A 24,078-nucleotide genomic window follows, 5' to 3' on the forward strand; every position below is an offset into this window, starting at 1 on the left:
CAAGCTCAGAGAGTTTTTGTGAGGTTAAAATGCACAAAATGGGGGGGGGGATGTACTAACAATCCTCTTTCCTGAAAGGGGCAGCTGCTCCATCTTGGGGAGGGGAGTTAGAATCATAGAGCTAGACGGGACCATGGAGGTCATTTGGTCCACCCCCTGTTGAATGCAGGATCTGTCATGCAGGATGTAACAACAACATGCCTGATGGATGCCCATCCAGCCTCTGCTTAAATACCTCCAGTGAAGGAGAGGCCACCACCTCTTGAGACAGCCTGTTCCACTGCCAAACACCTCTCACCATTAGGAATGTTCTCTTAATGTTTAGCTGAAATCTGCATCTCTGCCATTTCCATCCATTAGTTGTAGTCCACCCGTGTGGAGCAACAGACAGCAACTCATACTCTGCAGAATGCCATCCTGACACTGTATTTCAGACCCTTCCATGGCTCACCCCAAAGCCACGGTAGATTCTGGCAAACCTCTTTTGTCCCAGTTTTTGTTGTTGTTGTTGTTGTTTCTTTACTCTATGCTTTCTCCCCACTCCCTAAGGCACCAGTCCACAGCCAAATGCCCACGTGGACAGGTATTTTAAACTCAGTGATGTTTTATTCCCAGGGTTCAGTTGCTTGAGCAGGGTAAATAACAGTGTATTCAGAGAGAGATGTAGTTATTAAACACGACTCAGCTGGTGCCAGCAAAAGCTCCGCGTGTCCCAGAGGGAACTGGGAAATAAATTACCCACTTACAGAATGTAATTGGTGAGGGATTAAAAATCAATAGACAGGCAAGAACAAGAAAGCTGCCTTGGCCCATCTCGGAGGAGGAGGAGGAGGAGAAATCCCTTCGCAAGGGGATGGCGCTCCCCCTGCCCCCCTGAGCGCCTCCCAAACCCATGTGCCAGGACATGTGTTGCCAACTTCTGGCCATCAGCTCCTGTGTCTTTTAAAAGATCCTTGGCAGGGAGAGCTTTGATAGACGCAATGCTGCATGGCATGAGAAGCGACGGAAAGGGCAGGTGTTTCCACCACAGCCCCCAAAGTCTGGTGGGAGTAAATATTTGATTTCGATGTAGGGAAACCTGGATTCAAAGCCCAGCATTGTCACGATACCAGTGGAGACTGGTGGCTCCAATGTCAGCGGGGTGGTGAATCCGTTCCTGGTTTCCATCAAAACTGAAGGTACGTATCCAAGGTGTGTACCTGACTGAAACCCAGAGCAGATTCACCGCCCCACTTAAATCAGAACTTCCAGCCCCCACTGATGTCAGCTCCTTGGGGAATCGAAAGCTGAGCCAGGACAGGCCAGCAGCCAGGATGCTTGGCTTTGCCCTGAGAGACCTGCAGTGCTGCTGGGCACACAACGCTCAGGGTGATTTCTGCAATCTGTGAAATGGGAACGATAATGGGTGCACCTTGTGAGCTTCTTCCGAGAATGACTGAGATGCAGGTTGCAAGTTGTTGATGTTATAGCTCCTTTAGAGTTCTGACTGGTTCTGGCTAAAACTTGGAGCGGATTCACCACCTTGCTGGCACCAGAGCCGCAGCCTCCACTGCATAATGCCCTTATAGGGCCTTGGCCAAATCCCTGCTTTCTCGGAGGGTAAAAAGAGATGTGCAGAACCTTGCTTCGAACCCTCGGGAATGAAATCAGCCAAAGCTGGAGGCCACTTTGGGTCAAGAGTTTCCTGCAGCAGCTGACACCATCGCATTGGTCTGGTAGAGCTGGCCCTATAAAGAACAAGTACCTTCTTGGGGATTTTAACACAGAGCAAGGAAGGAATAAAGGCATGCAGCCAACGGAGTAGGGTGGCCATGTGTCCTTTTTTGCAGTCCACTCTTCGAAGGGCTGTGAGAGGATATTTGTCTGTTTGAAGGGCTATCCAAGTCCAGCTTAAAGAAAAAAATCCTAGGAAGGCAGAGTTGGGCCTTGGCGTTGGCCATCAACATAGGGTACCCATGTGTCCTCTTTTACAGAGGACAGTCCTCTGTTTGAAGGGCTACCAAGGGAGCATCCTCTATTTGAAGGCATCCTCTATTTGAAAGGCTTTCCTGGTCAATTCCCATTTAAAGATAAAGAACTGTTGCCTATCAGGTTAGTGCCTGAACAGCCAACTGGACTGACAGACACACAGGTCACCTGGTCACATGTCCACACTATGGTCAGATGTACTGTATTTCTACTTAAATTGTAATAATTATTTCTAAATTCGCGTCTACCTATATAAAGTAGAATATGCAAATTTTATGCAAATCGGCATCCCCTATTGTCCTCTTTTTTTGCAGATGCGTTTCCTCCTTTATGGTGATGCATACGTAGCCTCTCTGAGACAAAGTACAGCCTTCAGCAATGTGTAAAAGGACAAAAATAACTCTTGGCATGAGAACAGGCAGAGCCAGGTCTATGTTTGAGGAGGCCTTGGTCAGAGAATCCTCCCATCAGCAGGCCCTGGTGGATTTTATCAGTTGGCAGAGTTACTGCTCTGGATGGTGCTTAGGGATGTATAAGAATTTCGTCTTTGGTCGCAAACCATGCGAGCATGCCCTGTTCAAAGCCCTGAATGTGAGCTCAAGCACATGTCCGTCGAAAATATTCTCAAATTGCCGGACGTGTGCTTGGGTTCGATTTGCGCAACATTCCCAGTTTGCTTCTGCAGAAATTTCCTAATTTGCACAAATTTCCCCTGCAGATGGAATCAGCCCTGCTTTGGTCTATGGAGGAAAGTTGTACGAATTTCACATTCGATCGCTGCTTGATTTGCACCATGTTCCCGTTCGCACAGAGCGAGCTGTGGTCACAAACACGAACAGGAATTGGGCCCAAGATGAGCAGTGAGATGATGTTCAGAGAATCCTCACAATCTCAAACATCGTTCATTCGCCCATCCTGAATGGTGCTAGGCATCTGTGATTTCCCACAATGGCCCAGAGTAACACTACATCAAGTGCATTGTGAGGAATTAAAAGGGTGACTAGATCCAGCCACCTGGCATTGCTCAGAGTGCTGAACCAGAAAGGGCTGCCCTGGTCCTAAGAATGGTGTCATGGTCCAGGACCCCAAGCCCTTTCCCTCAGAGGATCCCCACCAGACCACCTCTGAAGATGAGGCTCTGGTGTTAACAGTTCAGGGAGAGGATTCTGTCACAGAAAAGCATCATGAAGCTTCCACCTTCTCAGGACATAGTCCCCAGAAAGATCTCAGGGGTTGGCTCCTCTGCATCCAGAGGAAGTTGCCTTTCTGTCTTTGGACTCCAGGAACTCCGGCCATGAGGACACTTGCATGCCACATCCGCTCCCACATCAACACAGCTTGATGTGCTAAAACAGGCTAGGTGTCTTTAGGGGACAAAGCCTTGGTTAGTATGGAAGCAGAGCCAACCATTCTACGAGCACCAAACTCTTACTTAAGGCTCAGCCTTGATCTGCTCCTTGTTGGAGCAATATACAGACAACCCTGTCTGGCCTCCAGCCCCACTTTCTCTGGTGCTGATCTCTTCCCATCTTGCTTCCCTGAGAAACCTGACCCCTGCTAAAGATCTGACCCATAGCAGAACCCTGGAACTCAGGCTACAGCACAGAGCATCAATAGAATCCACAGCCTGAAATGGTACAAACAGGGGTGTTACAAGTTTGCCCCTAGTTTTGTCTGTGGAATGTTGGAAGTTATGGTTAATATCCCACAGTTGCCTTGATTTCACATTAGCGGACATTAAGATGGGCACTTACACATTGCTAAAAAAAGTGGACAAAGCGGGGGGGACACACACATTTGCCTAAAATTTGCCGTGCTGATTTATATGTATAGATGCAAATTTAGAATTATTACTACAATTGAAATAGAAATACAATTCATAGTGGAGGACACCATGACTAGGTCACCTGGACAGTTGGCAGTCCAGGTGCTCACTGTGGATGGGCAACTTCAAGGCTCCGCTACTCTCCCCCCTTAAGGTCCTTTGTCTTTCAACAAGTCTTGGACTGTGCAGCCCTTCAAACAGAGGACTCCTTCAAATGGAGGAGTGTCCTCTGACAGGCATTCATATAGAGGACTGTCCTCAGTAAAACAGAACACATGGCCACCCTAGCAGACAGCCAGAATTCCTCTGTCGAGACCAGCAAGGGTTTGGCTTGGAGCATTGGCCACAAGTGAGGCAGGAGCACCAACCCTCTCTGAGGAAATGCTGTGGCAAGGAACGGTCAAAGAAATTTGGCCAAAGCTTACCACTTTATACAGGCCCAGGTGTTGTTGTTGTTTATTTTGTTTTTAATAGGGATGGTTTATGTTTAACAAGACAATATATGAGCCCTGGTCCCTTAACTAATTCCCCGAGTGTCTCAACTGACAAAGCACCCACCGTGCCATGCAGTAATTTATTTATTTCCGAGGCCGCGTTCCCTCGAGAGACCACCTTATTTCCACGGTCAAACGCCATTAGAGCCCAGCGATGGTGTGAGGGCCGCGGAAGACAGATGCTGGCAATAATCATGAAACACTCATTATTTACCATCGTTCCAATGATGTTTATGTTATTTATGTCCCTTGGGCAGGGCTGGCAACAGGGGGTTATTCAGGCAGTCAATCATAACCATGCTGCTGCTTGTTACTTTGCTTAACAGTCTCTCTCTCTCTCAGTCTCTTTCCCTCTCTCTCATAACTGTGTCTTCTTTTGTTTCCCATAACCACCAAACCTAGTCTGTCTTGGTGCCGGAGCAAATTTAGGAGGTGAAATAATGCAAGCCCCCAGTTATCACTGTCCACTTTTGTCGCTGCAAGCAGGAGCTGCAACAAAGTGTTGCAGTGCGGAATGCTCCTGTTCAGCATTCCAACCAGCCATGCCCCTTTTTAGAATGCTCCAATGCATTCCCTTTCCAACTTTCCACTACACATATACACACACACACACACACACTAAATTCAGCATTCTGTAGCCATTGAGCGTGCTCAGTTCTCATTGGTTTGTTTTGAGGGATTCCCCTTCCTTAAACTTTTTTGGGGGGTAAGCCTGCAAACCTTGCAGTTCCCCCAGGCCTGCCAATACATCCCTCTTGTGTGTGGATGGCACTATTTTGGCTGCATAACAGCCAGCACCCAGAGAATGAGTTCACTATTAGTATATATGATGCTTGTCTTTGGGGGAGATGTTGGGGATGCCTTAAAAAAAAAAAAAGGCATGTGAATTATTAGTTATTTTGGGTGCTCAACTCTTTCCCCAAGGTCTCAAGATGATGTGTCTTGTCTCCAGCACACGTCCACAGAAATGCATGTGCATGACTGCTAAGATACTACCCAGCGCACACAGCCTCCCATTACACATGCATGCACACAAACAAGCATTCACCGCACAACTGACAAGTCCTTCACTGGTTACCTTTAAGCAAGCCACACACTTTTAACCTCAGTTTCCCTGCTGCAAAAATGGCTAATGGCACTGATCCTGGTATTTCACCAGGGCTATTTGAATTACCCGGATGTTGGGAGAGATCTGTGAGTCCCGTTTCACAGAACACAGAAGTCACCTGCCCTTCTGTAAGGCTCACCAGTGTTACAAGGCTGTCGTTCTAAATCGGGGGTGCAAAACGTGAGGCCCCAGGGCCAAATCTGGCCCTCCAGGCTTCCCCAAATAGACACGCCCCTTCTCCTGGCCACCCTCCCTTTCCCCGACCATCAATTGTTTTGTGGCTTCCCAGCTTTGGTGCGGGGTTTTCCCCCTTCTAAGAGGTTGAAATGTTTCTCCTAAAGCTTAGTTACTGGTTTTAAGCTAAAAGATGCTGGTAATGGTGGTATTTTCGGCCCATCAACCACTGGAATGTGGCCCATAAAAGATTCCCCAAAATGGAATTTGGCCCTCTGGCCGAAAGAGGTTCAACACCCTCATTCTAAATGCTGTCACATAACATAAAACACAACATGACATAAAAAGTTAGCAGGGCTCCTGCACCTTTAACAACTAGATCACAGCTGGTAAAGCTGTTCCTAGCAAGGAAAGGCAGAGATGAAAGAGGCTGCACTTGCCAGCCCCACAACTGTTAAAGGTACAAGGGCCCTCCCAGAGAAAAGCTAGCACAGCGTCCAGTTGGATACATGCAATACATGCACCAGGCAAAAGGGCCCTTCCCCAGTGCCATCCACAGCTGTACCGTGGTGGCCAGGATTTGCCGTATGCACTCGTTTTTCTGCACTAATTTGGTTCTGAGTAAACATTCGAGTAAGGGTGCTCACTCAGATATAAATCACATTGAGTTTGATGTGATTTAGAGCGCAAACGTATACATTTCTGGTCAGAAGTAAGTCCCATTGTTTTATTAAGTGAGCATAGGATTACAGCAGGGATGGGGAACATGTGACACCTCCACATGTTGTTGGACTGCAACTCCCATCAACCCTAGCCAGTGATGGAAGATAGGCATTGCAATCCAACACATTCCCCATCCTAGGACTGCAGTCTTAATCCCTGGTAAGTGTATTCAGGGACAGGAGCCCAGAGTTGTTGGACATGCAGTAAAACTCAGCTGCCCGTCCCATGAGCCCCTTAGAAGTGTGGTGAGGGAGAAGATTCAAGGCAGTTTCCCAGATTTTTAAAAATAATTATTGATGATTGATTACATTTTTATACCACCCACTAGCCAAAGCTCTCTGGGCAGTTCACAACCCCCCCCCCCCAGTTAAACTTTAAATGCAGTAGTATAGTAAAACATTATTTTTTATAAAAAACATACATTTAAGCAGCATAAAACCAAAGTAAAACCATGATCAAAGCCAGCAGTAGTGCAAAGATCTAAAAAACGCACTAATGCAATTTTTTAAAACTGAAGGGCTCAAAAGCCTGGGAAAATAAAAAGGTTTTCAGTGGGTGCAGAAATGAGACAACATGGGCACCAGGTGAGCCTCTCTGGGCACGGTATTCTACAACTAGGCTGCCGCCACTGAAAAGGCCCTCTTCTTGGCGATAGGAATTATTTAGCATTGATGCCTGCTGTTAGAAGGGCAGTTAGCAGAGAAAAACAAAAGGCAGAACAAAATGAGCATTTACCAGTCCCACATGCACACAAGGCTAAAAGGGAGACCGCACCCTTCTTCAGGTTTTCCTCACAATATAATCTTGTATAATATGCAGGTACAGCGTACAGTTTCAAAGAGATTGTGCAGTCCATTTTGTGTTCTATAACACTGGCAGGAGCAAGGGAGCCAAGAGAACAGCTTCCAGTAATGGAGGAAGTCAGAGAGGGAGGGAGGGAGGGAGGGAAGGAACAAATCACAGGAAACCACACTGAAGGGTATAGACATCCTAAACCTAGCTGTGACCTAAATTCCCACAAACTAACTGCACACTCCCTCCCTCCAGCAACTTGCAGACAAGGCTGCAATATTCCCAGCACTTAGCAGCCACCCGCCTCACTTCATTTCTTGTGGGCACCCGGAGGAGGGCCTCTGAGGATGATCTTTGGGTCCAGGCAGGTATCTAGTTGTCCTATGTCATCCCGGACTGGAACAAGCAAGCCTATGCCCTGGCCGTACTTCCCTGCTGCTCCGCTTGCTGCTTGGCTTTGCGTTGCTCTTGCTAATGAGCGGTGGTTTGTTTTTAGAAGACAGGAAGCTCTTTGTGGGCATGCTGGGGAAGCAGCAGAGTGAGGACGACGTCCGGCGACTCTTTGAGCCCTTCGGCCAGATTGAAGAATGCACCATCCTCAGAGGCCCTGATGGCGCCAGTAAAGGTGAGGAGCAAGTGGAGGAGGATGGCTGGGCAGAAGTGAAATGAAGAGCCCAGCTCCTTTGCTCAAAGGGAACAGTGTGAGCTGAGTTGGGCTGGGCTGGGATCCAGCCGTGGTGCAGTTAGATAATTTTAGACTCTGACTCCCTAGATATGGCCACGCTTCATAGTTTCATAAATCGTAGGGTTGGAAGGGGCCTACAAGACCATCGAGTCCAACCCCCTGCTCAGTGCAGGAAGCCTGATTCCCAGGCGGTCCCCCATCCAAGTACTAACCAGGGCTGACCCTGCTTAGCTTCCGAGATCAGGCGCATGTGTATCATTTCAATTGTGATGCACACCACCTGTATTTCTCTTCTCCCTGCCCCAATTCCATGCTTTACAACTGCCTCTACGTTCCTGTTACATTATAGCAAAAACTAAAACCAAGCGATGGTTTGCTGAACCTGATTTTAAATAGGGAGTGGCGAACGTGGGATGCTCAAAATCACCAGGATTCTCCAAACTAGCTGTCTAGCTGCTCCTCTTGTGCCTGATGGCCATTTGCAATCACTGCTCACGCTGCATGAATGGGAAACGTGCGCAAATTGAGCAGCGATCAAATGGGGGGTATGTGCATGTTTCCCAAAATTTGCACAACTTTCCTAATGTGTGCAACCTTCCTCCATGGGCTAAAGCGGGGCTGATTCAGTCTACAGAGGAAATTTGTGCAAATATGGAAATTTGTACAAATCGAACTTGGAATCAGGCGCGAAGCAAATGCGAGCACATGTTCAACAATTTATGAATCTTTTTGGTGGACATGCTCAGGCTCATGTTGAGACCTTCAAACAGGACATGCTTGTACGTTTTGCGAGCAAAAACAAAATTCTCACACATCCCTAATTTTTTTTTAAAAAGGAATATTCTAAGCATGGGCAGTTTCACATTGTAAACTCACTGAAATCATGGCCACAGGAATAAAATGGAGGTTGCTTCTGCTGTCCTGATGCTAAACACATTCAGTTGAGAACAAGCATCATGAAGAAAGACATAATATATTTTTAAGTAAAAATAGTACACTGAGCATCTGTGACCACGTACATGGCCAGCTAACCACTGCCTGAATAGAAAATGTGATGAAGAAGTAGAATAGAAGGATACTGTAGCAACCAGCACCAGTCCTGGTGGGTTCTACCCTGCCCAGGCTGGCCCAGACACTGATTCCTGATCTGTTTGCCACTGCTGCCATCATCTGTCATCATCTGCCGCCCCCCCTCCCCCCCCCCCAAGCTGGACTGTGTGGCCCTGGAAATCAGCCCCAGGGATGTATGGATTCTGTAAAATCCATTCCATTGTGTTTCACAGATTGTCAGGTCCCTTTTGTTCCATCATCGGCTCATCAGCGGAATCAGATTTTCTCCAGTTTCCCAAGTTTGCACAAATTTGCAGCTACACAAATTCACACTTGTGCAAATGCACAAGTCCCTCCCAAAATATGCAAATCCCCCCCATGCGTATTTTCATGCTTTAGCCTATGGGGGGAAATGTGCATTTGGGGCCAGTGTCCTTTATGTATTTTTCTACAACTAGATTTGCATAAGATTCTGGAAAGTTGTTGTTTTTTTTAAAAAAAGGTCCACAAGTCCACGGAATCCCAGTGCAACTGGGGAAAAGCCAGTCCACTGTGGAGTCTGTGGGTCAGATTCATAGAAATCTGAACTCATTTGATTTCATTGCAGATTTCTCCAGCATCGCTATTCAGCCCTCAGGTCCAGCGCCCTCACTGCACCATTGGGATCAGGATCCCTCCTGTAATGGCTGCCTCTCTATGCCAGCTGTCATTTTGCACTGGGCAAACTGTGCAAGGAAAATGGATATAGGAAACGCAGATACATAGATGGCGCATCCAAGCTCTGAGATCCACCTATTCCGATCTGTGCCTGCGGTTTCCAGGCTTAGCTTTCTGCCGCAGTGCATATCTTCCCACTGCAAATAACACTTAGCTCCCACAGTAAAAAAAAAAAAAGGGGGGGGGGCTTAGAACTGATCCACACTTCACATTTTGACTTTGGCCACAGCCAAAACACCCACAGCCAAGATTCAGGCTGCAACCCTATGCGCATTTACCTGGGAGTAAGACCCATTGCACCTATGAGACTAAACGTCTGATTAAACATGTGTCGGGCTGCACTGAAAATGACAAAATGCATGCTCAGTGTTGTCAGCGGTAAAAGTCGGCTGTCGTGTCCTCGCAATACATACGGAAGAAGTGATCGGGGAAAGACTGGGGATCTGCTCCCACATTTATTGTGGGGAAATCCAGCTATTAAATGTGCCTACTGCATTCACAACTGACAAGCGCACTTGTATTTTGCTATGGGAAGAAGAGTTGTTATTCTATCCGAGGTCTGCTGGTTTTAATTGAATTGATCTCTGATAAAGGACATGAATCGCCTAACGACATGGGCAGGAAGAGCCTTTATGGCTCCACTGCCCAGCTGCCCTTGCATGGCCTTTATGCGAAGATGGAGCTCAATCAGCTGCTCTTGCAGTGGAGTCTGGTGGCTCCAATTTTGGTGGGGCCATAGATCCATTCTGGGTTTCAGTCAGAACTAGCCAGAACTCTAAAGGAGCTATCGAAGGTGCTGAATCCATTTGGGGGATAGGGTTCAGAACCTTGCATGGATCCTTTAGAGTTCTGGCTGGTTCTGATTGAAACCCAGAATGGATTTACAGCTCCACCGAAATCAGAGCCACCGGCTTCCACTGCACTCTTGGTTGTTTTCCCTGTATGCCTCGGATCTGAACATTGGTACCTTCTCTCCCCGCAGGATGTGCCTTTGTCAAATACGGGAGCCACGCAGAGGCCCAAGCAGCCATCAGCAGTCTCCACGGCAGCCAGACCATGCCGGTAAGTGCTGGGCGAAAGCCCAAATCATCGTGAAGGGTGGCTATAGGAGCTACACCTGTTTGGATGGAGGCCCATGGAGAAGGGATGTGTGCCTTTGCTCTCATGATTAAACCAGTTCTTTTGTGGGGAGAAGCTCCCTGCGTCTGTCTTTCCATAAGGCGGCCTACCCCAACCGCCACACTGGCTGTGCAGATCATGGGAGTTGGCCAACACACCTAAAGAGCACCACGTCTCTCCATGTAAAAACCACCACAGAGAGCAAGCCTGGGAAGACCTCTGCCTGTGGGGTGCAACTGCTAGACATGGTAGCCCGCAATGCTGAGATAGATGGAGCAACAATTCGATACAGCATAATGCAGTTTCCTATGTGCTGCCTATGAAGACGAAAAACCAAGGTGGTTGGCCAACCTCAAGACCGGCGTCAGGGGTCGGTACGCTTGGGCATCTGCTGAGGGCCCACACTCCAGGAGGTCCTGCAGACAAGAGCCCCCTGGACCTGCTCCTCCTGTTCATCACCAGAACTTACTTTTCCACCTGCCTCTTGCTCTGGCCCAGACAACGGAGGTGGTGGGAAGGAGGAGGAGCAGATGCCGCTGCCTGCTGGCTCACTGGCTCTCTGTAAGCCAAGTGACAAATGAGGAGCAATGATGAGAAAGGGGGGGCGCATCAGCGGCTGGTGGCGATGGTGGTGAGAAGGCAGACATGCTGAGGGAAGGGCTTGGGGAGGGTGTCTTGCCCAGGGGCCCTCAGAATCCTGGGCCCAGCACTGGCCAACCCCAGGGCAATGTTTATTTTTTCTCATGACATTTTATTTAATTTTGAAGTAAGGTGAACAAAGTAAAGGCAACAAAAAGATGAAGAGGAATGTACATAATAAATCAAACTCACTAAGGGCGCAATCTTATGGGGCTAGGCGGCCACCTCTGAACTCGGAGGTGACCACCTGTCCAATGCAGGGCGTGTGAAGCGCGGTGGGGATCTTCACCTCTGCACTCAGGCCATCCTGCATTTGCGGCTGGACTGCCAATTTCAGCTGTGTAGCTGCACTGCTTTGGAGTGGCGGGGGGCAGGGCGGCCAGGCAACGCATAGGAAGCATCGTACTGGCCCTTCCGAGATCCCTGCCCCTCCACGCCCCTGAAAACTGAACAATCCTATGGCTGTCCAGCCGCTGTCTAGCAACCATAGGATTATGCCCTAAAGGAATAAAGGAATTCAGTAACTATAAGTCATAGTCTATAACAGACATGCTTATGGAACATCTACAGTAAGCGACCCAAGTAGGAGCTCAGTATCTAATGAAAGTAAAAGTACAAGTTCTAGAACCTATAAAAGGAGCGTGTGTAAGTGTATGTCATTTTGTGTGTTTGTGCATATTAATCAGAAAAAATACAGGCAATTCTATCAAAATCTACGATAGCTGCAGCCAGTCTGCTCTCAAGTAACTGCCAGTCCTTATTACTGGCCCTGCTCCTGTGTTTTCGATAACAGCTGAAGACACAGCAATTAAGCAGCTGTATTCCTACCCAGCCCATTCCTTCATCTAGACTTGCCCACTTCTACAAAGAGCCAAACACATTAATCTATTAGTTATTTATTATGACGGTTTCATCCTGTCCTTCCTTCAAGGAGCTCATGGTCCATACTTCCCTCCCATCCCCACTTTATCCTCCCGAAAGCCCTGTGAGGTCGGTTAGGCTGACAGTTTGTGCCTGGTCCAAGGCAACCAGTAAGCAAAATGGCTGAGTAGAGATTTGAACCCAAGTCTCTCCACCTCTAGTCCAGTGCTTCAACCACTACACCATGCTTACTGTTCCCACCAAGGATCCTATGCCTTGAATAGTTTCATTGTAGGGAAAAATCAAACTGGTGAAGCTTTTCTTGTTACTAAATCTTCATACTGGGAAAAATGTTGATACCCCTATTTGGGGTTTGTTTACACAACTAAGATACAAAAGCTTAAAGTGTAGGTTTAAAGTTTCTGTTTAAAGTTTCAGTTTCAGTTTGTTTACCCTGCAGAAGAAAAGATTAAGGGGAGACATGATTGTTGTTGTTGTTCAGTCGTTCAGTAGTGTCCGACTCTTCGTGACCCCATGGACCATAGCACGCCAGGCCTTCCTGTCCTGCGCTCTCTCCTGGAGTGTGCTCAAGTTCATATTCATTGCATCGGTGATGCTATCTAGCCATCTCATCCTCTGCCGTCCCCTTCTCCTTTTGCCTTCAGTCTTTCCCAGCATCAGGGTCTTTTCCAGAGAGTTTTCTCTTCGCATTAGGTGGCCAAAATATTGGAGCTTCAGCTTCAGTATCTGTCCTTCCAATGAGCACTCAGGGTTGATTTCCTTGAGGATGGACTGATTTGACCTCCTTGCAGTCCAGGGGACTCGTAAGAGTCTTCTCCAGCCCCACAGTTCGAAAGCATCAATTCTTCGGTGCTCAGCCTTCCTTATAGTCCAGCTCTCACAGCCATACATTACTACTGGGAAAACCATAGCTTTGATTAGACGGACCTTTGTCGGCAAGGTGATGTCTCTGCTTCTTACTATGCTGTCTAGGTTGGCCATAGCTTTCCTCCCAAGGAGCAAGCGTCTTTTAATTTCATGGCTACAATCACCATCTGCGGTGATCTTGGAGCCCAAGAAAGTAAAATCTGTCACTGCTTCCATTTCTTCCCCTTCTATATGCCAGGAAGTGATGGGGCCAGATGCCATGATCTTCATTTTTTTAATGTTGAGTTTCAAACCAGCTTTTGCACTCTCCTCTTTCACCCTCAACAAGAGGCTCTTGAGATCCTCTTCGCTTTCTGCCATTAGGGTGGTATCGTCTGCATATCGGAGGTTGTTGATAATTCTCCCAGCAATCTTAATTCCGACCTCTGATTCATCCAACCCTGCATTTCTCATGATGTACTCTGCATATAAGTTAAATAAGCAGGGTGACAAGATGCAGCCTTGTCATACTCCTTTCCCAATTTTGAACCAGTCGGTTGTTCCATGTCTGGTTCTTACTGTTGCCTCTTGACCCTCGTACAGGTTTCTCAGGAGACAGGTAAGGTGGTCTGGTACTCCCATCACTTTAAGAATTTGCCACAGTTTGTTGTGATCCACACAATCAAAGGCTTTAGCGTAGTCAATGAAGCAGAAATAGACGTTTTTCTGGAATTCTCTTGCTTTCTCCATGATCCAGCGAACGTTGGCGATTTGATCTCTAGTTCCTCTGCCTCTTCAAAACCCAGCTTGTACTTCCGGTAGTTCTCAGTTCGCATACTGCTGAAGCCTAGCTTGTAGGATTTTGAGCATCACCTTGCTGGCATGTGAAATGAGCGCAATTGTGCGGTAGTTTGAACACTCTTTGGCGTTGCCCTTCTTTGGAATTGGAATGTAAACTGACCTTTTCCAGTCTTGCGGCCATTGTTGAGTGTTCCAAATTTGTTGGCATATTGAATGCAGCACTTTAACAGCATCATCTTTTAGGATTTTAAATAGCTCAGCTGGAATACTGTCATCTCTGCTAGCTTTATTGTTACTAATGCTTCCTAAGGCCCACTTGACTTCACTCTCGAGGATGTCCGGCTCAAGTTCAGTGACCACACTATCATGGCTATCAGGGACATTAAGATCTTTCCTGTATAGTTCTTCTGTGTATTCTTGCCACCTCTTCTTAATCTCATCTGCTTCTGTTAGGTCCCTGCCTTCTTTGTCCTTTATCATGCCCGTCTTTGCACAAAACGTTCCCTTGAGATCTCCGATTTTCTTGAAGAGATCTCTCGTCTTTCCCATTCTGTTGTTTTCCTCGATTTCTTTGCATTGTTCATTTAAGAAGGCCTTCTTGTCTCTCCTTGCTATTCTCTGGAACTCTGCATTCAGTTGGATATATCTTCCCCTTTCTCCCTTGCTTTTTGCTTCCCTTCTTTCCTCAGCTACTTGTAAAGCCTCATCAGACAGCCACTTTGCTTTCTTGCATTTCTTTTTCTTTGGGATGGATTGAGTTGCTGCCTCCTGAACAATGTTACGGACCTCCGTCCATAGTTCCTCAGGCACTCTGTCTATCAGGTCTAATCCCTGAAATCTATTCCTCACCTCCACTGTGTATTCATAAGGGATATGATTTAGGTCATATCTGAATGGTTTAGTGGTTTTCCCTATATTCTTCAATTTAAGCCGAAATTTTGCAACAAGAAGCTCATGATCTGAGCCACAGTCAGCTCCAGGTCTTGTTTTGACTGACTGTATAGAGCTTCTCCATCTTTGGCTGCAAAGGACATAATCAATCTGATTTCGATATTGACCATCTGGTGATGTCCATGTGTAGAGTCATCTCTTGTGCTGTTGGAAAAGAGTGTTTGCTATGATCAGCGTGTTCTCTTGGCAAAACTCTATTAGCCTTTGTCCTGCTTCATTTTGTACACCAAGGCCATGCTTGCCTGTTATCCCGGTGATTTCTTGGCTTCCTACTTTAGCATTCCAATCCCCTATGATGAAGAGGACATCTTTTTTGGGTGTTAGTTCTAGAAGGTGTTAGAGGTCTTCATAGAACCGATCAACCTCAGCTTCTTCGGCATCAGTGGTTGGGGCATAGACTTGAATTACTGTGATGTTGAATGGTTTGCCTTGGATTCGTACTGAGATCATTCTATCATTTTTAAGATTGTACCCCAGTACTGCTTTTCCCACCCTTTTGTTGACTATGAGTGCTACTCCATTTCTTCTAAGGGATTCTTGCCCACAATAGTAGATATGATGGTCACCTGAATTAAATTCGCCCATGCCTATCCATTTTAGTTTGCTGATTCCCAAGATGTTGATGTTCAATCTTGCCATCTCATGTTTGACCACCTCCAACTTACCTTGATTCATTGATCTGACATTCCAGGTTCCTAAACAAAATTGTTCTTTACAGCATCGGATTTTCTTTTCACCACCAGACACATCCACAGCTGAGTGTCCTTTCGGCTTTGGCCCAGCCGCTTCACTCTTTCTGGCGCTACTTGGAAATACCCTCTGCTCTTCCCCAGTAGTATATTTGACACCTTCCGACCTGAGGGACTCATCTTCCGGTGTCATCTCTTTTAGCCTTGTGTTACGTTCCATGGGGTTTTCTTGGCAAGAATACTGGAGTGGGTTGCCATTTCCTTCTCCAGTGGACCGCATTTTGTCAGAACTCTCTGCCATGACCTGTCCGTCTTGGGTGGCCCTGCATGGCACATGATAGCTGTGTTCAAACATCGGAAAGGCTGCCATGTAGGAGATGGAACAGGCTTGTTCACTGTTGCTGCAGAAGGCAGGACTAGAACGATTAGGGAGAAATTGCAGGGAAGTGGATTTTGACTAGAGATTAGAAGAAACTTCTTAACAGTAAGCTCTGTTCAACGGTGGAACTGGCTGCCGGCGGGGGGGTGGGGGCTGTCCTTCACTGGAGGTATATAAGCAGAGGCTGAACAGCCATCTGTCAGGGATGTTGCAGTTGCAAGATTCCTGCACTGAGCAGGGGGTGGACTAAATGACCTGCAAGGCACCTCCCAGCTCTAAAATGTTATGCTTCTAAGTTGGTATCCCACAGTTATCCTGTAACAACCACACTTGGCTACATTTTTCTATACCACCTTTCCATATGTACCTCCAAGGCTGTGTGTAGCCAAATACTGAAGACAACCAAATCTAAGTATCATAAAACAGTTTTAAAAACAGCCAATATGAAAATTTTAAGAAGTGAATAAACAGGAAGGAAAAACATTTTAAATCTTCTGAAGGTGCTATAGAAGATCAAGGCCTTCAACCAGGGGTGGCCAAAGACATTTTAGAGCTTGAAGCAAATGACAATTTCATGTACAGAAGCTGGCCAGAATGGCAGTGGAATCATACTTCCACACTGGCGAGGGGATAGCACCCTCTGCTACGCCAGAGGGCAGCAGGCTAGTTTAGGGGGTGGAAGGCTGGCTGAATGTGACATCCACAACTCTGTCCTCCCAAAGAGGGGAATGACTGAAGGGCTCACGGAGAGCAGCTGAGGGGCTGTCGCCACTGGCCCCCAACATCTACCGCCTGAAATGGTTGCCTCTCTATGTCTTAAATCCTGACACCATCATGACTACAGGAATCAAATGGCCCTGCCTTAACCTGCTTCTCGAGCAGCTTTCTCTGACTTGATATGCTTCAAATGTGTTGGACTACAACTCCAGTCATCCCCAGCCAGCATGCCCAGTGGCTTTGCTGGCTGGGGATGGTGGGAGTTGAAGCTCAACACATCTGGAGCACATCAAGTTGGAGAAGGCTGCTGTCAAAGGATGATAATGAGGAAAGCCTTATGGGCCTCCTTGGCAAGGGAATTCCAGAGTTGGGGTCTACAACAGAAAAGGCCCTGCACCCTAAGGCAAGCAGCCTGGCCTTCACATGGTGTTTTCACCAGGACCTCATGGATGGATCTTCAAATGTCAGGGGGGGTCATGAACCAAGAATTGCATCATGTTTGGCGGCTTATTTCAGTGGCAAATTCGGTGATGCCAGGGGCCACATGCGGCCTGCAGGCCAAATGTTGCCTACCCGTGATGATTCTTACTGGCATCTTCCAGAATGAAAGCCCTTTCTTTCTTTCTTTCTTTCTTTCTTTCTGCCTACAAAAGCAATCTCAGGAGGTGCTAACAGCCATATAGAAATGGGCCGCCCCGCAGCGCAGGCTTCTCACCCCCACAAGGCAGTGTGTGGTTTTTCCCCTTAATCCAATCACCAGCTAATTTATCCTCTCTTTGATTGGATCAGAATCTCGGGGATCGAATCACTTGTTGCAAAAAATAACACCAGGTCTGTCGTTTATTCCGATCAGCAGCTGTCCTCTCCAGGCAGGTGTTAGGAGGTAATTCAATCACGGGGCTTGAGAAGGCTGCCATTTAATTAACAATGAAGGTCACCGTTCTAAATGAGAGGGAGAGAAAGGGGGAAAGAGCCCCGGGGAACAGCCTTGATGATAAAAGAGGACTGCATTGATCAGAGATTGCTCCTGGCAGGGAAGCTGGGGCCCAGGCTGAACTCTGATGTGGTGCGGCTGGCTAGAACTGCACCAGCTCAAGCAGCCTGGTGGCCCCCAGATGTGCTGAACTACAATTCCCAATCACCTGGCTGAGGATTATGGGAGTTGTAGTCAAGCACATCTGCAGGGCACCAGTTTGAGAAAGGCTGAGCGAGGGGTGGGGTAATGCAACGATTGTCTGTGCTAATTACAGTTATCTCACTCTGTTGAAATCAAAGGGATGGAATGAATAGAGGAGCAAAGGCAAAGCCATGCTTTCTTGATTCTCCTTAAGTCAATCTAAGATGACTGGGGTTAAAGAAATATGCTTTCAGAGGTTCGAATGCCAAGTGCCATCCCTGCTATCCCAAAACATATTCTAGCAGATTTTGTCCTCATCACTGAGACAAAGTCAATTCCATCCCTTCCAGGCAGAAATGAGTATTATTTTTATAAATAAGGGCACAATCCTATGCATGCCTAGAAAAAAAGTGCTATAATTCTGAGCATTCCCTACCCAGCATGTTGTAGGACTTCCTTCTGTCTAAGCATGTATAGGACTGAGCCTTAATTGTATTAGTTAGTTCCTGCAGGCTCTTCTTATGTTCTGGGAAGTCAGATAAAGGGGAAGTCGGGTTTATGAAATTATAAAATTATGCTTGATGTGGAGAAAGTTTTCGCCTTGCACAAATTTGGGGAAACTTTTGGAAATCTCCCGTTTGATCACCACTCGAGTCGCGCACGTTTCGCATTCGTGCAGAGTGAGTAGCGGACACAAGCGTGAACGGGAGTCAGGCATGAGACGAGTGGCAAGACAAAGTTCAGAACAACATGGTGATCTCAAACATCACTCGTTTGCCATCACTGTTCCCAGAAGCATCTGGCTGGCTACTGTGGAAAACTGGATCCCAGACTACTAGGTTGACTCTTGGCTTGATGCAGCAGCCTCTTCTTGTGCTCTCATATGAGACATTCCTATGACAATCCCCCAATACGGTTACTGTAAGCATCATATAAACATGAACAGTGGTGCAGCTAGGTAATTTTCAATCCTGGACTTAACATTCTTACATACACACACCTTTCAGCATTCGTCTAAACTTCGTAGTTCTCTGCTTAACAATTGCTTAAATTCACTTAAATCCTGGCTATCATGACTACAGGAATCAAATGGAGTTTGCTTCTGCTGCCCTGATGCTAAACACATCTACTTGGAAATAAGCACAGTTTTGTTACAGAAAAAGATAACACGTTTTAAAAGTGAAAATAATAAAATGAACATCTGTAATGGTGTACATGCTTGCATGGCTGCTTCCTGATTATAATGTGGGGTGCTTTTTTTTAAGAATAAGATGATAGAAAGGATGCAGTGGTGGACAGCTTCAGCTCTGGTGCCCAGGTCCGGACACTGGGATAGGCCTGTTTGCCACTGGCCCCATCATCTTATACAAGTGTGCGACCACATTTGAAATACTGTGACCAGTTCTGGTCACCACACCTAAAAAAAGTTATTGTAGAGTTGGAAACAGTGCAGAAAAGAGCAACTAAAATGATCACAAGGCTGGAGCATCTCCCTTATGAGAGAAGGCTACAACAGCTGGGATTGTTTAGCTTAGAAAAAAGGCAAGTAAGGGGGGACATGATAGAAGTGTACAAAATTATGCATGGCGTGGAGAAAGTGGAAAGGGAGACATTTTTCTCCTTCTTACATAATACTAAAACCCAATGGGGTCATCCCGTGAAGCTGATTTGTGGGAGATTCAGGACAGATAAAAGGAAGAGCTTCTTCACACAGAGCAGAGTTGAACTATGGAATTCGCTACCACAGGATGTCCTGATGGCCACCAATTTGGATGGCTTTAAAAAGAGGTTAGACAAATTCCTGGAGGAGAAGGCTATCCAGTCCTGTTGGCTGTGTGCTACATCCAGCACCAGAGGCAGTAGGCCTATGTACACCAGTTGCTGGGGAACATGGGCAGGAGGGTGCTGCTGCACTCATGTCCTGCTTGTGGGTTTCCTGTGGGCAGCTGGTTGGCCACTGTGTGACAAGAACACTGGACTAGATGGACCCTTGGTCTGATCCAGCATGGCTCTTCTCATGTTCTTATGTTATGCCTTATGTTCACTAGGGGACGGGGGGTGGTGGAGACCTAGACTTTGGCACCAAGGTCTAGTCCTAGCTGCACTACCACACAGGGGCACCCAGACCTGCATCCCCCACCCGATCCAAAGAAGACTGCATGGGCTGCATGGAGAACCTCCCCTGACCTAAGTTGACTGAATACAAAAGTAGATTCCGGACAGATAAAAGGAAGGACTTGGTCACACAGAGCATAGCTAAACTATGGAATTCACGTCCGCAAGATGTAGTGATGGCCACCAATTTGGATGGCTTTAAAAGGGGGTTGGACAAATTCATGGTGGAGAAGGCTATCAGTGACTACTAGTCCTGATGGCTATGTACTACTTCCAGTACCAGAGGCAGTGAGCCTGTGTGCACCAGTTGCTGAGGAACATGGGCAGGAGGGTGCTCATGCCCTGCTTGTGGGTTCCTGGTTGACAGCTGGCTGGCTGGGTCTGATCCCGCAGGGCTCTTATGTTCTTAAAAGCGGAAAGGGCTTCTGTTGAATGGCAATGTTGCTGGCTGAAACATGTCATGCAGAGGTTTCATTTAGTCTGTCTAATTTGGCTGCGCTCACAAGAAATAAAGAGAGCTTTATCAGCCTTTAGTCCACCTTTAATGTGCTTCAAATGTGCTTCTGAATGGATGTAAACCCTAATTTGTATTTGATGTACTGCTGACTGTGGGAGAGGTTGTGGTGGAGTCAGAGAGGCCAGAGGGCCTGGTCAGTGAGTTCAGGCAGGGTCGAAATCTGCTGGGAGCCAGAAAGGTGTGGTGCAGGGATTGGGAACCCGCAGCCCAAGGGCCACATGCAGACCTCAGCCTAGATTCATGCAGACCTTGGCCCACTTTGCAATCTCCATCCACTTTTGCCTCCATTTCCCCCACTTTTTCCCCACTTTCCCCCCACTTTTCCCACTTTTTCCCACTTTTTCCCTGCTTCCACCCCACACTTTTTTCCCACTTTCCCGCACTGTTTCCCGCACTTTTGTACTTTAGCCTCCACTTTTTCCACTTTTTCCACCTTTGCCACCTTTTCCAGTCTCCACCCACTTTTGCCTCCACTTTCCCCACTTTTTTTGCCTCCACTTTTGCCTCCATTTATTGCCTCCACTTTTGCCTCCACTTTTGCCTCCACTTGTTGCCTATCCACCACTGGCCTGACCCCACCCACTGCCAGGAGAGGACCCGGGACAGTTGGGGATCTCTAATCCAGTGAGGATTACTCACCAGGGAACATGGCTCTTGACAGAAAAATGGTTCCTGACCCCTGGTGTAGTGGCAAGTGTGTTGAACTATACCTGGGAAGACCCTTGTCCACATCTCTGCTCAGCTACGTGAAGCTCACTGAGTGAATCCTGGCCAGTCGCTCTCAGCCTAACCGACCTCAAAGGGTTGTTGTAAAGATAAAAGGAAAGGACTGTGTGTGCTGCCGTGAGCTCCTTGGGGTGTGATAAAAATGGGGTGGGGAAAACAACACCTTATGATTTGCAAACGTTAGCAGATATGATGAAACCTTTTCACCATATGCTACAATATCAAATTAAGCCGCTCTCTCCGCACACCAGTTTGGTTGGGCGGATTAGCCTGAAGCCTGCCTGTCTCTCTAGCAGAAATTTTTGTTCATTTGCTCAGAGCATATATATATAGGCCACCTTTCATGGCATAGCCCCCACAAGGTGATGCACAACGATGAGATGAAACACATTAAGATTAATTTGAACTGTCAAACCATAAGGATACAGGATTGTAAGGAAGCATAGAGTCTTAGGAATCAGTGGCATAAAACACTGTTATAGAAAGGCAGCCTGGAACAAAAGGGTTTTCAAGGCACGTGTCAAGGCCTGGATGGTAGGGGCCATGCCTAGTTCCAATGAGAGTCCCATAACCACAGGCCACCACCAAGAAGGCTCTATTTCTCGTGTCTGCCAAACTAATTGATCTTAACTGTTGTGCCTAGCAATCTGTCAGTTTCAGTTTCTCATTTTTCCAATTTTATGTTCAGTTCATCCCAAACTTTGAGAATGCTTTTTAAAAAAGTTTGCATAAAATTTGTATGCATTTTTGTGCTTGTTTCTCCTAGTAGATGCATTTTTGTATGCAATTTTGCCTTACACACACAGTTTTGTAAGCAGGTTTCCTAATAGAATGCACTTTTGAAAATTATTTTCACTATTATATGCATTTTGGGGTGCACTTTCCTCTGATATGCTCATTTTTGCACACATTGTTTTGATTGGAGAACTCCATTGCACAATTCAGAGCAGTGCGAATTTCAAAGGATAACTCAGTTGCAAAATTAGGTCAGTCTGCATTAAAATGCAAACCGCAGGCATCTCTCCCACATTCCTAGTTGTGCCCCAGTTGCCGAGGTTGCCATTGTTGGTACTGATTGTTCTGCGGGGGGTGGGGGGAGTCTGCAGCATGCACCAGGTGCTGCCACCGCATGCAGGACCAATGGGCTCACGCTGCCCCACTCTCTCTGTTTCTGCCTCTGTCTCTCTCTTCCCCTGCTAGGGAGCGTCCTCTAGCCTGGTGGTGAAGTTTGCCGACACAGACAAGGAGAGGACCCTGCGGCGGATGCATCAGATGGCAGGACAGCTGGGGATCTTCAACCCAATGACGATCCAGTTTGGCGCCTACGGGGCATATACGCAAGCGGTAGGAGATGCTGCCAGTCCAGATGGCAAGCTGCTACACACGCACACGCACACGCTGTAAGGTGGTAGCATCCAAAACTGGATAAGCCAGAGATGGCTAGCATGGAGGTGGGACTTAAACAAGAGTAGCAATGGGCTCTTGCGTGCGTTTCAATAGGGTTCACTCCGGAGATGTCCTCAGAGGCAGTGCGCAGTTAGTCCGGGGTCCCGCAGCCCCTCCCCATAACCACCAACTGGGCAGCAAGTGGAGAAACCAACCCCATTTTATTCCTGTCATGAGTGAGTGAGTTTAAAGTACAGCAGTGCTTATGTTCAGAAGCGTGGGTGTAGGTGGGAGTGGGAGGGGAACTACCAGGGTTGGCAAACGTTGTTGCTGTTGTAGTTCTGACAGAGCAGGAGTGCAGAAGCAGTTTGAAAACATGAAATAGCAGGGGAGGGAGGGAGAAAGTAAATGCAGTTGTGTGCTTCTCAACGGCCATCAAAAGGGCGGCTGGGGGGCGGGGGCGTAAGACATTTAAGTCCAGGGTTTAAAATTAGCGAGTTGTACCACCACTCAGAGGGTGCCCCCAGGGAGAACAGCTGGGAAAGGCTCTTGGATAGCAAAGGCAAAACTAACTGGCTTCTTCTTCCTGCTCCCCTTCTTCCTCTTTTATGTCCCCCACTTCCTTTTCTTCACTATTCCACCCCCCTCCCGCCTCCTGCTCACTCGGTTTCTTTTCCTTTCTGTTTCCCCATGTCTGTTTTTCTTTCCTTAAGATAATGCAGCAGCAGGCAGCCCTGATGGCTGCAGCACAAGGCACTTGCCTCAATCCCATGGCGGCCATCGCAGCCGCACAGATGCAACAGATGGCCGCCTTTAACGTCAGCGGGCTGGTCGCTGCTCCCATGACACCCTCATCAGGTATTTGTCACTCCATGATCTTTGGTTGCCCGAGAGGCTAGGATGGGACAAGTACATCCAGGGCATTTCTACATGAGGTTTTTATCCTGCACCTTTAGTGAGGCTTCTGCCTCTAGCATCTTAGCGAGGTTAAGATCAGCTCCTTTACTTGTATTTTTTTCCAGTGTTTGTCTTCCTCTACCTTTCTATATGTTCCATTATACAACCACTAGATGGTGCTGTGGTGTAGCAGAATTGTGCAATTATTGGAGACTTTCATTCTGCCATTGCTAAATAATACCAGACTTTCCTCATTAGGCAAAAAATGAGATAATGGTTGGAAAGCACAGGAAAGGCCTTGGAGGATAACAATGTTGTGTAAAGGACCCGTAAACTACCATGAGTTAGCAATCACAAATGCATAATAAAACCCTTGTGTAGAAAGGCTCCCAGACATAAGAAAAATAGACACAAGGGCCTTTTCAGTGATGGTACCCCACCTCTGGAAAACCCACCCAAGGGAGTCTCACCCAGTGCCTACTTCTATGTCATTTCAGCCTCAGGCAAAGACCCTTTTTAATTTCTTAGGCCTTCAAACAGCATTCGTCTTTTTAACCTTCTGCTGTTCAAATGTGTTTTCCAAAGATTTTTCAGAATCTTTTTCACCCCAAATTCAAGGGGGGGAGGCCCCCCAAATTGCTACCCATTTTTTTTCTTGCAGGGGAAAGAATTCTAAGAAACATTCAAGGGGTGCCTACTACTCACTGACTGGCAGCAGCTCTCTCGTGTTTCAGATAGGAATCTTTCCTGCCCGACCTAGA

At 47.2% G+C, this 24,078-nt stretch overlaps 1 protein-coding gene across 6 annotated transcripts in view; it reads left to right on the top strand.

Annotated features, from left to right (window-relative positions):
- CELF6 (CUGBP Elav-like family member 6) overlaps positions 1–24,078 on the top strand; it is a 204,246-nt gene that overhangs the window by 159,301 nt on the left and 20,867 nt on the right. For 5 of the 6 annotated variants that reach the window (XM_084816424.1, XM_084816420.1, XM_084816419.1 and 2 more), the window contains 4 exons: positions 7,581–7,709; positions 10,519–10,598; positions 22,235–22,378; positions 23,134–23,278. In XM_084816424.1, the coding sequence (XP_084672550.1) occupies positions 7,581–7,709; positions 10,519–10,598; positions 22,235–22,378; positions 23,134–23,278 (498 nt within the window). The remainder of the gene's footprint in view (positions 1–7,580; positions 7,710–10,518; positions 10,599–22,234; positions 22,379–23,133; positions 23,279–24,078) is intronic. The other variant, XM_084816422.1, reaches the window with a different exon arrangement.

This window comes from Heloderma suspectum, chromosome 11 (assembly GCF_057233095.1).
Source record: "Heloderma suspectum isolate Gila_16-S chromosome 11, 16-S_ref, whole genome shotgun sequence".
Lineage (NCBI taxonomy): Eukaryota > Metazoa > Chordata > Lepidosauria > Squamata > Helodermatidae > Heloderma > Heloderma suspectum.